Here is a 15,819-nt window from a genome sequence, read left to right as displayed (position 1 = left end):
TAAAAACTGGAGCATAACCAGTTCTAAAACGATCCCTGCCTTCCTGTATTACGTCTGCCCTACTCCGATGCTTGGGAAATCGTTTGTTCCGTGCTTCTCATGGGGAGATGCAGGATTTTCAGAGCTTGAATATGTCTTGCACCAGGGGAGAAGGAGCTTCGTGTGCCCCCAGCCCCCCCTTCCTTTGGAACATGAATTCTAATTGCAGTCCAAACAATATTTCCTCCCCTTAAGAGACCACCTGGTTCAAATGGTGAAGGTAATATGTCTCCATTTCACAGGTAGTGAGACTGAGCCTCCAAAGTAACTTAGGGATGACTGCACAGCACTGGGATGTGTGTGTGTGTGTGTGTGTGTGTGTGTGTGTGTGTGTGTGAGAGAGAGAGAGAGAGAGAGAGAGAGAGAGACTAACGAGAGCAGAGCAGTGCTGCTTCTACATAAAAAAGTTGAGTGGTTGGTTTCAAATACAGAATGTAGATACAGAAGCTAAGGTCTCAGAGTGCATGTTGTAGGTCCTAAAGCAATTCATGTTAAATTGCAGGAACTTCCCCATCCAGGTCAATGGTCTGAATAACTTGGGCAGATGCATTTTGTATTTCCTCCCAGGACTTCCTGACTGCTCTGCCGGGGAGGGCCCTGAGCTTTAGGGATGTGCTCCAGAGAGCAAGCGGGCACTGATGCCAGAAGGAATTAAAAGGACAGAAGGGGAAAATTTGGAAAATGAAAGTCCCTTCTCTGTCCCTGTCCTTGGAGACTGAGAGAGGGAGTCCGCAGTCTGGGCAACCTCCTGGGAGCGGTCTACAGTCTCAGAGCAGCCAGGTCGCCAGCTGTAGCAGCGGGAGGGCCCGTGGACCTGTGCCCATGTGCTCTAATTCTATAAACACTCAGCCATCTCTGGGTTTTCCACTATCAGTTTGGGTTTACAAATTACTTGGGAGGGTGGAAAGAAGCCACTGTGGCCAGCCTTGCTTAAGCAGGAATGCTGGGGAAGCAGGGTGGGGCTTCATCCATAAGCTGCCTGACCTATCTCTCCACCCTCCTCCTTTTTCTCCACTCCTGACAACCAGAGCTCCCAAGCGCAAGAAGTGAATATGCTTGGGTGAATGTTTGCTTGTGTGACTCCATCCCCTCCCACTTCCTAGAATCCTCCCATCTGCCCTCAGGAATTCATGGTTCACCACCACCAACACCCATTGCAGCCATCTCTACTTATTCCACGTCATTCCTTGAAGATGAAGATGTGGGCACTTGGATCACTGTCACTTTCCCCAATACCATTCCTGTTATCAGTCTTATTTCCGAATCTACATAGCGGCTTCCTCTCATACTCTGGTCTTTCAGTTCTTCAACATCCTCTCCTTTCCTTGACCTCTTCCAACTATCCCAGCTCCCTGCTCTCCCACAGTGACACTATCCATAATCTCAATGTCAAGCATTCTCCTCTCCACCCACCACCTCCTACTTTTCCAGTCCACTCTGTTATCTTAATTCAATGTCTCTCTGACCCTAGCAGCTCCTATCATTTGCCTATCCCATGACTTCTTTTCTTCCTTTAACCACCTTTGTTTCCAGGTTCATTATTATCTTTTCTCTTTTTCATACACCTTCAGATTCAACTCACCCCATGCCCTCTCTCCGTACTACTTACCTGGAAAAACTGCAACCCTCATAAAATCTAATTGTCCACTTTCCTTCTGTCGGTATCTGGATAAACATGGTTGGAGAAGCACAGCATCATGCTTCCTGGCCTTATTTTCAGTCATGATCGCTGATCTCAAGTGGACCTTAGTCTAGCCCAGGAATCACTGTCCATTTGCTTACGTTACTTCCCCTTCTCCTCTCTCGTTATTACTCTGAGTACACCATCTCTACTCCATCTAAGGCCGCTTCTTCCATTGTGGATCAGACCCTGTCCCTCCTCATGTGGCTTTTCTCCCTTTCCACCTAAATTACTGTTTTCCTCTGTCCTAGATGACTCCCATCAGAATACAGACTTCCTACTATGTTCACTCTTCCTTGACACCACCTCTCTCCTGGACTACCACTTCCAATTCTCAGCTGCCTTTTACAACAAAACTCATCAAAAGAATGTCTACACTCATTGTGTCCACTTCTTCCTTTTGCTCTTAAAGGCAAACAAGCTTCTGTTCATTAATCTTTCAGAATAGCTCTTGCCGCAGTCAAGACTGGCCTTGCCATTTCCAATTCCATTGGTTCTAATAGCAACTTTTGATCCACCAATCCTCTGTGTGGATGGACTCATGTGGACTGTCTGCAGGACTAGTCTTCTCCCTTTCCCCATCTTGTCAAGATGCAATTAGTCTTCGTGTTCTAAGGGAGGTGATCTCTGAGTGCTTTGGGGTCATCCAGACCTTGGTTCTAATATCTGTTCTGCTACTAATTAGTAGTTTCATTTCTGCAAGTTTCAGTTCCTCTAAAAATGGAGATAATAACCATACTTAACTCAAAAGGTTGTGTTCAGCGTGCAGTAAACTAATGCATGTAGAACCCCCAGAAAAGAGACTGCCATATTGTGAAAATCAGGTAAATATTAGTTATTTTGGTTTGCCAGCTCCTTTCCAGCTGAGAAAAAAATGGGCTCTTTTCTCTCTCTAGGCAACTTTGACTTACTGAAAGGAGTCACTAGCCACAGAATATGCTTCAAATTAAGGGCAATGTCACATTGCCCTGACTTTCAGTTGTGTTCTAAGAGTCGGCTTGAAGGTTGGTTAGATGGAGCTGGGAGAAGGTTTTCCCCATGAGAAGAGCAATATACGAATGTCCTACTTGGTGACTGGTTCTGCCACATTGTTCTAACTCACAATTGGATCCCCTTCAACTTGTTTCCATAAATGGATGCCTAGTAAGCCAAAAGATTTCCTTATAGCACTTTAGTTATTTGAATTTCCTAATCACCAGAAGGTTAATGAGAAAATATTTGTCTTGTTTCATTATTTGCTGTTGAAACAACTGAAATATATGATTCCAGTTTCCTATCTTAGGAAGCAGAGCAGAGCAAACAGTAATATTTCCTGTTCATCAAACAAACATTTATGGGGAAGTTACCATGCTTCCAGGACTGTGCTAAGCCCTGCAGATGCAAAGATGATCAGGACAGACTCGTGCCCCCCAGTCACTTGCCATCTAATAAGGGATTCCATGACACAGGAGCTTACTGAACCTCAGACAATGGCCAACATGCCTACCTATGCTTGACCTTTACAGGCCTCTTATAAAGAAATGGTTCTGCTGGAGGGTCTCTGATCTAGAAAGGACAGTGCACAAGTTTACAGGTTGGAAGCTGAACTCTGTTGATTTTTAGAAGGCACTGTCAGGATGTTACTAAATCTCTCAGCACCTCAGTTTCCTGAAAGTAGAAAAGTAAGTAAAGTATGAAACAGACTGCACACTGTCCCTGCACAGTGGATCCTTAGTAAACATTACTTTCTTTCTGACATAGAAGGCTGGAAGTTCCCTAGGGGCAGAGTGACCCTCGTGCACCATGGCACCTGCAGACAGGAAGAAGTTCTTCTTCCTATTTCGGGAACAGCGTTTATTAGAGAGTGGGACATATGGGGAGAAAGTGGCAAGAAGGAGATATTTGTGGGGTTCAGGATGAAATGTTTCTAGGACTCAGGTTTTCCATAGAACCAGATTACAGTGGGCTAAGGTCTAATGTTCACTCTTACTTTTGCTTGCTACATCATGAGTTGAATAGGTTTTGGGAGCTAGCCTGGGAACTCAATCTCTAGATTAAATATCTGTGTCTAAATATCTATCTATATTCATATATAAAATTAATTATTATATAAACAAATAATACATGTTCAAGGTAAAGGAAGAATGGTTTAGTACAGATCAGTATAAACTATAAAATGAATTCCTCTTTCCCATCCCATCCCAGTCTCCATCCCCAGACTGAAACACCATCCACAGCTCCTTGGGTGTCCTGGGAGTGATTATTTTAGGCGTATTCAAATGGGTATATGAATTGTTCAAACAAGTTACATATCATACTTTAGATTCCAACTTAAAGACAATACATTTCTAAATTACGTTTTGGTCCAGCTGCAATCACAAGCTGGGGGTGTGACTATTTTCTGTTTAATAAGACAAGGAGGTGTGCAAAGACCATGGTCTTATCTACTAGTGGAAAACAGTACAATTTTGAACAACATGTAGACCTTGGAAGGATGATACTACAGCTATCTGGAAAGCTCCATGAGAACCCTCATTCTTTGGTGAATGAAGTGTGGTCATATGGCAACACTGGCTATACCTTTCAGATTAAAGGAATTCTTAGCTCCATCTGTAGAGCTAAGAGCACACTGCAGAAGCTAAAGGTGGCTAGCATAGTGCTTTGAGCACAGTGCCCGTCACTGATAGCCTGTTGAGGGTGCAGGTGATGCAGTGGTGGCCAGGGCTATACCTGCTGCATTCTGGGAATATCTTCATCCCCTGGGCCACTCTGCTGCCCAGGTGGCAGACTGGCCTTGACTCTGCTTGGAGCAAAGGCCACAGGGTGGGTCCCTGTTGCTGTCTCTAGCCTGCCTTTATGGGCTGCTCTGCTCTGGGGTCCCCAGGGTCCACACAGCTCCTTGGTCAGTGGAGAAGAGGAGGAGATGAGAATCCTATATAGATACAGCTTCTTCCTCCAAGAAATGCTCGAGGGGCTAAATGCCACAGGGGGAGACTTATTTGTAGCTGAACTATGCTATCAATTACCTTTGTGAGAAAGAGCTGCACAAATTCCACAATATCAAGTTTGAACAATAGCCAGAGGCCACTAGGATCTGTCCATAGCCTTCCCAACCCCAGCCCCTGGAAAGACACCAATTTCAAGCATGAAGGACAGAAAGAAGTGAGCTGAGCCCTCCCTCTCCATTCCTCTCCTCCCTGGCATTGCCCTTTGCTCGTTGTCTCTGCAGGTAACCTTCTGTCTCCTGGAGACCTTCTGCTAGTTAATGGCAGAGCAGCAGAGAAGCAACGCCTGCCCCTCTTCCCCCTCCCCCTTCCTCCCTGGGGAGTATGGGCAGGACTGATTTAGGAGGCAAGAGTGGGGCAGAGGCTGCCTGAGCACAACACGATTCTCTTCTGATATCCAGTCTCTTATCTGTGTCCTCGAAGGACAGGCCAACCAAGGACAAATGTATGCCCACCCATAAGGTTTCATCAGAAAGAAATTTGCACTTAATTGGTCACAGCATTAGCTCCAGGGGTGAACTGGCACAAAGGACATCTCCCCTCCTCCTAGAGTTTAATATTTGTACATATATTTACTATATATGTATATTAACACCCATAGTTGCTTTATTTCCCTTAAGAATCAAAACTTCAGATAACTGTTTTTTAAAAAACGTGTTTCAGAAGAAAGAAATAGGCTCTACAAGAAATGTAGTAAACTATCTCACACCTGAAAAGAAGTCATCATCCTTAGCATAAACAATACAAACCAAGAGATGAGATGCTATGAAGTGTGCCAGGCAGCCAAGGATTCATTTTGGTAAAAATGCTAAGTATGTTCTCTGAAAAATCTAAATACCAATGCAGTAGGTGCTACTAACAAAAGCAAGGTGTTTCAGAAAATATATAAACAAATTGCATCCATCCAGCCCTCCAGGATTCTTATTACTAAGTATGGAACAGAGATGAAGATTTAAAAGACTCCCCACTCAACATCATATCAAAGGAAATAAACTCTGGCTGAGCCAAGAAGCTACTGGAAGGTGTATGTGGACATGAATCAGAATAAAGAACCATTCCAAAAATACACACAGAAGAAGGTCCCTGCTGAGGAAAATCATATACTTCCAACTCACACCCAGTTGGATCTACCAGGTGAAATCAGATAAAATACCCCGTGTTGAGATTAAGGGCAAAAACATTTGCTGCAATTGAAGTCTGTGACCAAACCTTTAAAAAAGGATTTCGTAGGATGCTTGTGCATCTCTGCTGAGATGCAGAGACCAGCCCTGATCTTGAATTTTCCACCCAAGCATCCTGGACTGTGGCCTAAGAGGAACTCTTTTTTTTTTTTTTTTTCAGACACTGCAGAGAGTCCTCTCTGGCTGCATAGGGCCTCTCTTCCTTCACACTGGAATGGTGTTTCCTGGCAGTCAACACAATGTAGGTGCAGGACAGAACTGCAGAGACCAGGTACCAGCCCTAGTCTTGCCACTAGTCTTTGGGAAGCCTCCAAACCTGCCTAGACAGCTAACTCCTCTATAAAATGAAAAGACATTTATGGAAATTGTTAAAACAAATGCCGGTAGAGGGGGCGCCTCGGTGGCTCAGTGGTTGGGTGTCCAACTTTGACTCAGATCATGATTTCACAGTTCATGAGATTGAGCCCCACGTCTGACTCTGCTAGTGACTGCTTCGGATTCTGTCTCCCTCTCTCTGCCCCTCCCCCGATCACATTCTGTCTTCCTCTCAGAAAAATAAATAAACATTAAAAAAAAATTTTAAATCAGGGCAGCTGGGTGGCTCTGTCAGTTGAGCGACTGACTTTGGCTCAAGTCATGACCTTGCGGTTAGTGAGGGCGAGCCCCACATCCAGCGGGCTCACTGCTGTCAGCCTGTCCAAGCAAAGCCTGCTTCAGATCCTCCGTCCCGTGCCCCCCTTCTGCCCCTCTTCTGCTTGTGCTCTCCTAAAAACAAATAAACATTAAAAAAAAATTTTTTAATGCCGGTAGAGGACTGTGGATAAGAGATTCCATTGTGTTAGTCTTTTTACCACACCATATGCAAGATAAATGGGCAAAAAGGACACAAGCCTCACAAAAAGGTGGAGATGCCAGATAGCGTTGTCCTTGGAAACCAGATAAGGAAGTAAAATGGACACTGCATAGCCTGGTAGTATAAAGACCCGAGTTCATCGATCTCTTTCATACTACATGGCAATGAGAGGGAATGACATATGGCCATTTGTAGGAAAGTGGATGGACCTTGAGGGTGTCATGCTGAGCGAAGTAAGCCCGGCAGAGAAGGACAGAAACCATATGTTTGCACTCATAGGTCTAACAGGAGAACAGGAGAGACCTAATGGAGAACCAGGGGGAGCGGAGGAGGGAGGAAGAGTTGGGGAGAGAGAGAGGGATGCAAAACTGGAGAGACTATTGAATGCTGAAAATTAACTGAGAGTTGAAGGGGAAGGGGGAGGGGGGAAAAGAGGTGGTGGTGATGGTGGAGGGCACTTATGGGGAAGAGCACTGGGTGTTGTATGGAAAACAATTGGACAATAAAATCTTATGGAAAAAAAAAAAAGACCCGAGTTCAAATGTGAGCTCTGCTGACATTTGGCCGAATGACCTTGGCTTTGCCATCTTGCCGTTCCAAGGCTCAGTTTCCTCACCTGCAAAATGGAGATGATGATAATGACTCCTTGTCGGGATTTCAGTGAGAATTTATAGGAAATAAAATAATGCCCACAGCAGCGCTTGGCACGCACACCAGTCTCAGAAAATGTTCCTCCTTTCCTTCCTGCCTGATGTGCAAACTCTCCCTGACCTTGAGAGAAACCAGAAGGGAAATCTGCCCCTTCCTGTTTGTATAACCATAATGGAGACAGCACCATGGCATTTCTACTGTACACCTGGCCTCTACGGCCCTGCCGGGTTAGGGTTCCCAATCTTCCTGCCTCTCCTCTGAGGAGGTGCATAAGCAGATGGAGTCCCCTGGGAAGAAGGGATGACAATAGGGTTCCCGAAGGGCTGAGACAGCACATTTATAACAGGATTTAGAGATTCACTGAGAACGGCTGCAGGGGCAGCCCCTCCTGCACATCCCCACATGCACGATGTGCTCGCTCGCTGGCAATAGCAAGGAGCAGCCACATCAGCCTGTGATGCAGCCATTGGAAACAGAGCACTGGCCAAATGCTGGCCCCCTTCTGCTTGATGCATCAGCCACTGCAGAAACTTCATTTGGAAAATGTGTGCCAGGCCTTGAAAATAAGTTGGAAAAAGCACCAGCCCAGGTCCTTGAGGGCGTTTTTAGGAGTGTATGAAGAAAAAGGAGCAGAGGGACTTTCCTCCAGAAACTCTATTGCACCTCCAGATATCCTGGATTCTCCTTACCAGCTTCCAGAAGGCTGTTCCTATTCTAATGGCAGCCCGTGATGCTCTGAGGATAACACAGAGGCAGATGTTGTGTGGATCTGGCCCTGCCCCAAGGCCGATGACTCATCAGGATGACTGAGCCTCCCTGGCAGATAACACAGTGCTCACAGGACTCCATGGAGCCAAGAACAAAACCCTAAGGTCTGGACACTCCAGGACTTTCCCTGGTACTTCACTAGAAATGGAAACTCGGTTAGGCCACCTGGGGCATCAGAGACAGAGCTGCTGGTACCGCCAGTGGTGGGAGAGGTGGGACAGGGTTAGGGCGTGGAGGAAAGATGCTCAAACGCAATGGCTCAAGACCTAGGCAATGCATTAGCTGAAGTGGCCGTGGGAGGGTCTTGGATGACAATCCACACATAGCAACAGCACTCTTGGTTTTCTGGCCCTGCTCCGAGCTATGGCTCTTTTCTCCCCTGACAATGAAATGACTAGGAATAAATGTCTGTAACTGACCCACCAGAGCCTTAAGCTGAGAAGGCAGAGCAAGAGGGTGTTGTTGGGTAAAGTGAGGAGCAATAGTCATATAGTGGCTTGGGGTCAGGCACGTCTAAGTTCAAAGACCCACTCAGCCATTTCCCAGCTGAAGAGCCTTGTGCAAACCTTTTGTCAGCCTCTTCAGGCCCAGTTTCTCCAGTCATAAAATGAGAAGAAAGATGTGAGAATGAATTGAGATCATCTATATCTATACAAAAAAGGCTCAGCATAATGTTTGGTGCAATGTAAATACCTAATGAATACCTGCTCTTTATTTATTTTGGTGATGACTCCAATTGTGACTTGACTGTGGCCCAATGGGGCTTCCATTTTATTTCTGAGTACAAGTCCCCATTTTGTTCACCTCTCAAGTTCTCCTGAGACCTGAGCTTTCCCTGAACCATAGCCCAGGCCTCTGAGAACCATCCTAATACTAGTTGGCCACAAGCATTTCTAGATTTCAGCTACCTTGATTCTTTGTCACAGTGTTTCACCCACATACTACATCACTGCCATCTTTTGTCTTGGACATCTGCATTATCATATACTGATGTCTGAACTGGGACCATGTATCTGGTGTCTGTTGCCCACCTGAGCTAAACTCCTCCATCAGCCCCAGAAGCATATCACTTATGCCTCCCCATTAGGCAGATCTAAGACACAGATCTGGTTCCCATTCTTATTAGCCAGCCATGCCTCTGAAGATTGTAGATACATGGCAGGGTAAACTCATGGAAGGAGGTGGCAGTTTGTGGAGTTGGTCGCAATAAGCAGTTTTTAGCCACCAGTTTTTTACAATGATCCTGAAAGCTTCTAAAATTCTATGATGGGCAATTCTATTCCCTAGATTACAAAAGCACTGGCAGACAAAGCACATCCACTTCCTTTCTCTCCTCTGACTTCAGACCTTAGCAGACAAGCCTAGAGCAGTGAATAGAAGGCTATGGGTGTGCTCAAAGTACCACGAGGTGGGATCATGGGGCGGGAGTGTGCACAGATCGATTGGGTTGCCACAATTCAAAGATGGCTTTCAACAAAGGGAAACATACCCACAGGATGTGGTCCTACCCAATATTCATTGACCGACCCATGCAGCCAGCCAGCCATTATATGCATATGCATCAAGAATTTGCTAGACTGCTTGCAAGAAGGATGCAAAGGTGAATAAAGCAAGGCTCTGCCTCAGGAAGCCCATAGGTTGCCCAGGCTATGCGCAGTCACAACACAGGATGGTAGGCGCTGTGACACAGGAACCTGTAAATTCTGTGGCAGCCCTGAGGTCCGGCCTCTCTGTCAGACCAGGGATGAGTGGGTAGGTGGTGGCAAGGAGAGACCACAGAATAGAGGACTTCTCCTGAGGCTTCAGTGATGAGTGGGAACCTGCTGAGCAGAAGGCAAATAGTAGTAACAGCACGTGCAGAGGCTCACGGTGTGCGAGAGCGTGACATGTCCAAGGATCCAGGGCCCAGTCAGTACAGTAACAGAAGGGGTTTGTTTTTAGTAATGAACAGCAGGAGATGCATCTAGAGAGACAGGCAGAGGTCTGATCAGGGAGGGCTGTGTGTGGAGCAAACAAGGTTTAACTGTATTCCATGGGCTGTAAGGAGACACTGGCATAAGAATCTCTAAAATGTGGCTAGAGTGACGGCGTGATAGGGCACAGGACGGAACAGCTGTTGGCTTTTGGCTGAACTCAACCAAGTTTTCTCAAAGTTTTGATCTTCCCTGTGAGCAGTCTCCCATTGCATGTGGTAGCCCCACTTGGAAGATGTACCCTGGTACAAAACTCTATAAGTTACCCATTTTAGAGATGGGGCACAGCAGAGTGTGGTCTAGTGATCTCCAGGACCATCTTGCTCCCTTGTGCTCCCAATACTTGGCACATAGTAGATATTTAATATCAGTTGAATGAATGAATAAACCACAATAGGAAACATATCCTTACTACAAACCTCATGTGAGTGCATTAACCTCAGGGGCCTTTATCACCCTATCCACAGAATGTTTCCTATTGTCAAAGTAGATCTCCATTAGATTTGGAAGGTGAGGGAGGGGGTGGACTCTTAGACCTGAAAGAGGCCCACAACCCTGTATGAGGGTTATGGGTCTTACATTTGTATGCTCCACTCAACACCCCCATCACGTAACACTGAGTTGCATTAATCAGATGCTAGGCAAGAAAAAAGAAGGGAAAGTGAGCTGACCTACTCTGTTTATTGGTTGTATTATCCTCAACCCCAGTCTTTGCAGAGCTGTTGAGAGGAGACAAGATAAGCAGGAATACAGTACCTGACACATGTTAGGTGCCCAGAGAGGTGTGACTAACTACCTCCTTGGGTAGGCTAAGGGTTCGGTAAATGACAATGCACATTACTCATGGTTCTTATCACAGCCCTACAAAATAGGCATTCTTACTTTTATGTTAGAGCTGAGGAAATGATAAGCTTCCTCAGGCCACATAGCTTATAAGTAGAAAATTCAGGACTTGAACCCAAGTCTGCCTGATTCCAAAGTTCATTCCTCTCCTCTCCACCCAGCTGCTTTTGAAAAGACAAACTGCACTGGGCACGTACTGAGCACAGCTGGGTTGACACAATGAATGCAGGAGTTGAAGAGTACCACGTGTATCAGGAACATCAAAAGCAGCCATACCCCCTCTGGTGTTGGCAAAGTGATGAATTCCAGCATGAGACAACCAGGTTTCTTCCTCCAAAGGCCATTTTTCACTGAGGTCCATGTTTCCAACAGTTTTCTTGTATGTGCAGCTCTTGGATCAAATGGAATCTCCTGAAATAAATAACGAGCACAAAAAAGGGAGATGAATTACCATGGATGCTCTCCTGGGATGGGGAAGCCTTCTGGAAGGAAAGTCATCATTTCCAATTCAGTATGTTTCTTTAGCGTACAGAGATTGTGGTCAAGATTTGGGCACTGCCTGAATATGAGATCGTCCAATGAGGCTACTGAAGCCCATGAACTATGGCTTCTCTCCCCGTTCAGTTAACAAATATTTATGGAGTAACCATTATATGTCAGGCTTTGGGCAAGGAACTCACTGTGTTGAGTTCTCCATGTTATACAGACTTCTAGAATTTTAGGGTAGGATACAGTAGAGTCACAATTTTGTTAAGATAAATAGGTATATACTTTTATATATGCTTAAAACACAGATTGGAAAAATTTTGAACTGGAAAATTGGAAATAGCTAGTAATACATGGGAATTATGAGTGCTTTTTATTTTCTTTGTAATTTTCTGCATTTCCACAATAGACATGCATTGCTCTGATAGTCTGAAAAAGTATGTAATAAGTGTCATTTGAAAGAAAAATGCCAGGGCTAAGAAGGACCATGGAGAACAATGTTACATTTCCCCTTGAAAACTATGACATAAAGTCATATGTCACGAGCATCTTGGCTTTCATCAAAAGGTTACCTTACTGGCTGCCTGAGAGGTCCATCCAGCTTGGGTAATCTCTTCCTGTATCTGGGAGGATTACGACTCATGGCCAATCTTTTGCTTTTTCATTTCAAAGATATTGTCATAAAGCTCTACATGTAGCAGGTTCTCAAATCGACATGGCTGAATAATTGGACATGACTGATTGACTCAATCTAGGAATACAACGCATAGGTTATCCACCACGTCAGAAACCCTGTTATCCTAACTAGGATGGCCACAGACTATCAGTTGTAATCAGAGCAGCTCCCTTGCTTTGGTCTCTAGAACACTGTCGAAAGCTGCCTTAAAGTTTCCTGCAGGCATGGCACATTGAATTGTTATCTTTTGGCTCTCTGCCTGGAGAAGTCTGGTACTCTTGGGACTTGCAAACAAATAACCAAAAATCTCTAATAAAATACCAGGCGGTACCAAAGATTGTGCTATACTTTATTGGATACTAGCTCCTTAAAGATGGTTTTCAATCCAAGCACCCAAATGTTTTAGAAGGGAATTCTAGACCACGGTGGATATAGCACAATGACATAGCAAAAACATTGGACTTATGGATAGATCCAGATTTTAGCCCTGGCTCTGGCACTACCGAGTGATTTGGGGCAAACCACTTACTCTCTCTGGCTTAATTTCCTCAACTCTAAATGAAGGAATTAGGACCAGATGTTGACAAAGGCTTGTTCAGTCTTCCAAAACTTGCAGCCTATAATAATATGCTTTAGATACAAAGGCGACCTATCCACCCACATCAGTGGGTGGAGAAAGCTGTGTTATTTATCCATTAGCGAACTGAGGCATCAGCCTGAGCACATGAGAGATGGCTGATCAAGGCTAAAGATAATCTGCCATCGGAACAAGACATGCTTTCCATGCAAAACTAAAAACATGTCCAGAATAGAAATCCAATCCTGAGCCGTGATCATGCTGGCATCATCATTTATTCAAAGGACCTAAGTATTCAACATCTTGTATGTTCACCAATCATAAAATAACATTAATATTATAACTACATCCTTAAAAAACTTTTATTTTTTAATAAAAAGCTTTATTTCTTTATAAAAATAAATTATTTTTACAAAAAGCTTTATTTATAAATAAAAACATTTATTTTATTAAAAACAACTTTTATTTACAGTAGACTGGTCATTCAAAACCATTTCATCATTAATTCTTGAAGTATCTTTGTGGAGTTGGAGATTCTAATAGCTTTATTTGACAAAAATCAAGCTTTACTGATTACTCAGACAATGGTTTTCCCCATCCCTCTTGGCCCGGTGACCTAGGCACTCCCCGCCCTACCAAGGAACCAGATTTATAAGATGATATCTTCTGGATGTGTGAGGTTAGATTCTCACATGCATGTGTTTATTTTATTAATCTGAGCTACATAGGCTCCCATCGTCTTATTAACTTCAACCTACAAACCCTGCTGGTTTCTCTGACGCTTGAATTTCACACCCCAGCTTGGGAAAGCCACACACAAAATATGAACTGAAATTGCATCAAGCACAAGTATTTCGAGGAAGACTTTGATTAATCCCATCTGTTACTGACACCCTAACACTGTCACTTCAGTCACAGGAAGCCCCAGAGCTGCTCTAGAAACTGTGGAGCCTAGAAAACATGTTCCAGGCCTCTGGCCATAATTTATTCAGGGTTTTCTATGTGTTGAACTTCTATCCAAGTCTAAACTTTCTCAAAGACTAAGTCCATGCAGAAGAAACTAAAAAATGACAACAAAAATCTTCTACATTTATTTATTTTTGAGAGAGAGTGAGAGAGAGCGGGGGAGGGACGAGATGGAGAATCCCAAGCAGGCTCTGCTCTGTCAGCCTGGAGCCCAACTCAGGCCTTGAACTCCCTAATCATGAGATATCATGATATCAGATATCAGATATCATGACCTGAGTCGAAACCAAGAGTCGGACACTTAACCAGCTAAGCCACCCAAGTGCCCCTAAAAAGACAAAATTAATGCAATGGGGAATGAGGAATAAGGAAATACTTTAAAGAATAAGGTGAGGTGGCATGAGTTGGAAAGCCTGTTGAAATCCTACAGTTGTAAATGACTTTGAGAGACATTTTTCAAAGAGCTATCTGTATTCCCACACTCATTGAAGCATTATTTAGAATAGATAAGATATGGTGTCTTATTAATGAATGAAAGTATGTGTTTTATTTACATATACCCAGTCATGTAGTATATCTAGAGGGCATTATGATAAGTGAAAGAAGCCAAAGAGAGACAAATATTGCGTCATGTCACTTATATATAGAATCTATAAAGAAAAAAAAGTAGAACACTTAGAAAAAGAGAATAGAAAAGTGTTTGCCAGGAGCAGGAAGGTGGAGAAAATAGGGAGAGGTTGGTAAAAGGGTGCAAACTTTCAGCTGTAAGATGAATAGGGTCTGAGGGTCTAATGTACAGCCTAGTGACTCTAGTGGATTACCCTGTATTGTAAAAGTGAAATTTGTTAAAAGAGTAGAACTTAAATGTTGTTCCCCATAAGAAAAAAAGGTAAGAATGTGAGATAAGGGATAGGCCAACTAGGTGGGAAGAATCATTTCACAATGTACACATATCCAAATCACCAGTGCAATATTATTTGTCGATTAAACTTCAATAAAGCTGAAAAAATAATATAGGAAAGGTAAAGAGAAGCACTAAGCCACCTGCATCATTGCACGCAGGGATGTATGGAATAGAGGATACTGTGAATATATAATTGATCTTTCATAAACATTGGTTGATTGAACAGATGCATAGATGATAATAACCAGTGTTTATAAGGACCCTGGTCACATATCAGATACTGTTAAGCTGGAAAAAACAAAACAAGAAAAAAAAACCTGCCTGGCCCAAGAGAGTGGTGTGGGGGACCAATGGACCTATGGACTTGACGAAGTTAACTATGACTCCTTACCGACCAGAATTCTCCCCAAACAGACATGTTCTCCCCTCTTTTCAGAGCCGCCTCCAGAGCAAGCCATCCGCCCTGCTGCCTGAGCCAGAAACAGGCTATCCTTGATTGATTATATTGCACATTTGATCAATCACCATGTTTTGTCCATTCTGACTTTCCAATGTGTCAAGAATACATTTGCTTTTCTCTGTTCTCAGTTCAGCCACTATCATCTCCCACTGAAATACTACAGTGATTTCAGTGGGGCCCTGATATTCCTTTCCTCCAACCCAGTCTCCACACTTTGCTGTTTAGTATATTTTTTAATTTCTTTATAAAATTTTTTGTTTATTTATTTTGAGAGACAGTCCACACAAATGGGAGGGGGCAGTGAGAGAGGGAGAGAGAGAATCCCAAGCAGGCTCCGTGCTGTCAGCACAGAGCCCAAAGCGAGGCTTGATCTCATGACCATGAGATCATGACCTAAGCCCAAATCAAGAGTCGGATGCTTAACTGACTGAGCCACCTGGGCATTTCAGTTGTATTAATCCTTTTAAAACACACATATGATCATGTCATCCCTTGATCAAAATACTCCAATGATTCATTATTCCGAGGGAAATGTCTGGATGGCTTCACACGTAAGGCCCAACTATAGCAAAGTATTTACAATCTCTGAATAAGCAGCTTTCTTTCATCTTTTTTATATTCATCCAGCCATTCTAGAGCTCTAGCAAGATTGTTCTCCCTGCCTCACCTTGCTAACTGTAGCTTATCCTTTACATCTCATCTTAGAGTTGGTTATGTGTTCCCACAGATTTCCCTGTGCTTACCTCGTTACACATTTCACACTGTCAGTTAATATGT

The 15,819-nt window shown here is 43.9% G+C and overlaps 1 protein-coding gene across 1 annotated transcript in view; it reads right to left on the bottom strand.

Moving 5' to 3' along the window:
- Nucleotides 1-11,300, bottom strand: part of AMOTL1 (angiomotin like 1) — a 131,121-nt gene extending 119,821 nt beyond the window's left edge. Inside the window, exon 1 of the mRNA XM_029956947.1 lies at nt 11,171-11,300. Within this exon, the coding sequence (XP_029812807.1) occupies nt 11,171-11,285 (115 nt within the window). The 5' untranslated portion in view covers nt 11,286-11,300. The remainder of the gene's footprint in view (nt 1-11,170) is intronic.
- Nucleotides 11,301-15,819: the final 4,519 nt, after the last annotated feature.

The sequence above is a fragment of the Suricata suricatta genome, chromosome 11 (assembly GCF_006229205.1).
Source record: "Suricata suricatta isolate VVHF042 chromosome 11, meerkat_22Aug2017_6uvM2_HiC, whole genome shotgun sequence".
Lineage (NCBI taxonomy): Eukaryota > Metazoa > Chordata > Mammalia > Carnivora > Herpestidae > Suricata > Suricata suricatta.
Note: the sequence above shows the minus strand (reverse complement) of the source record. Positions and strands in the feature narration are given on the sequence as shown.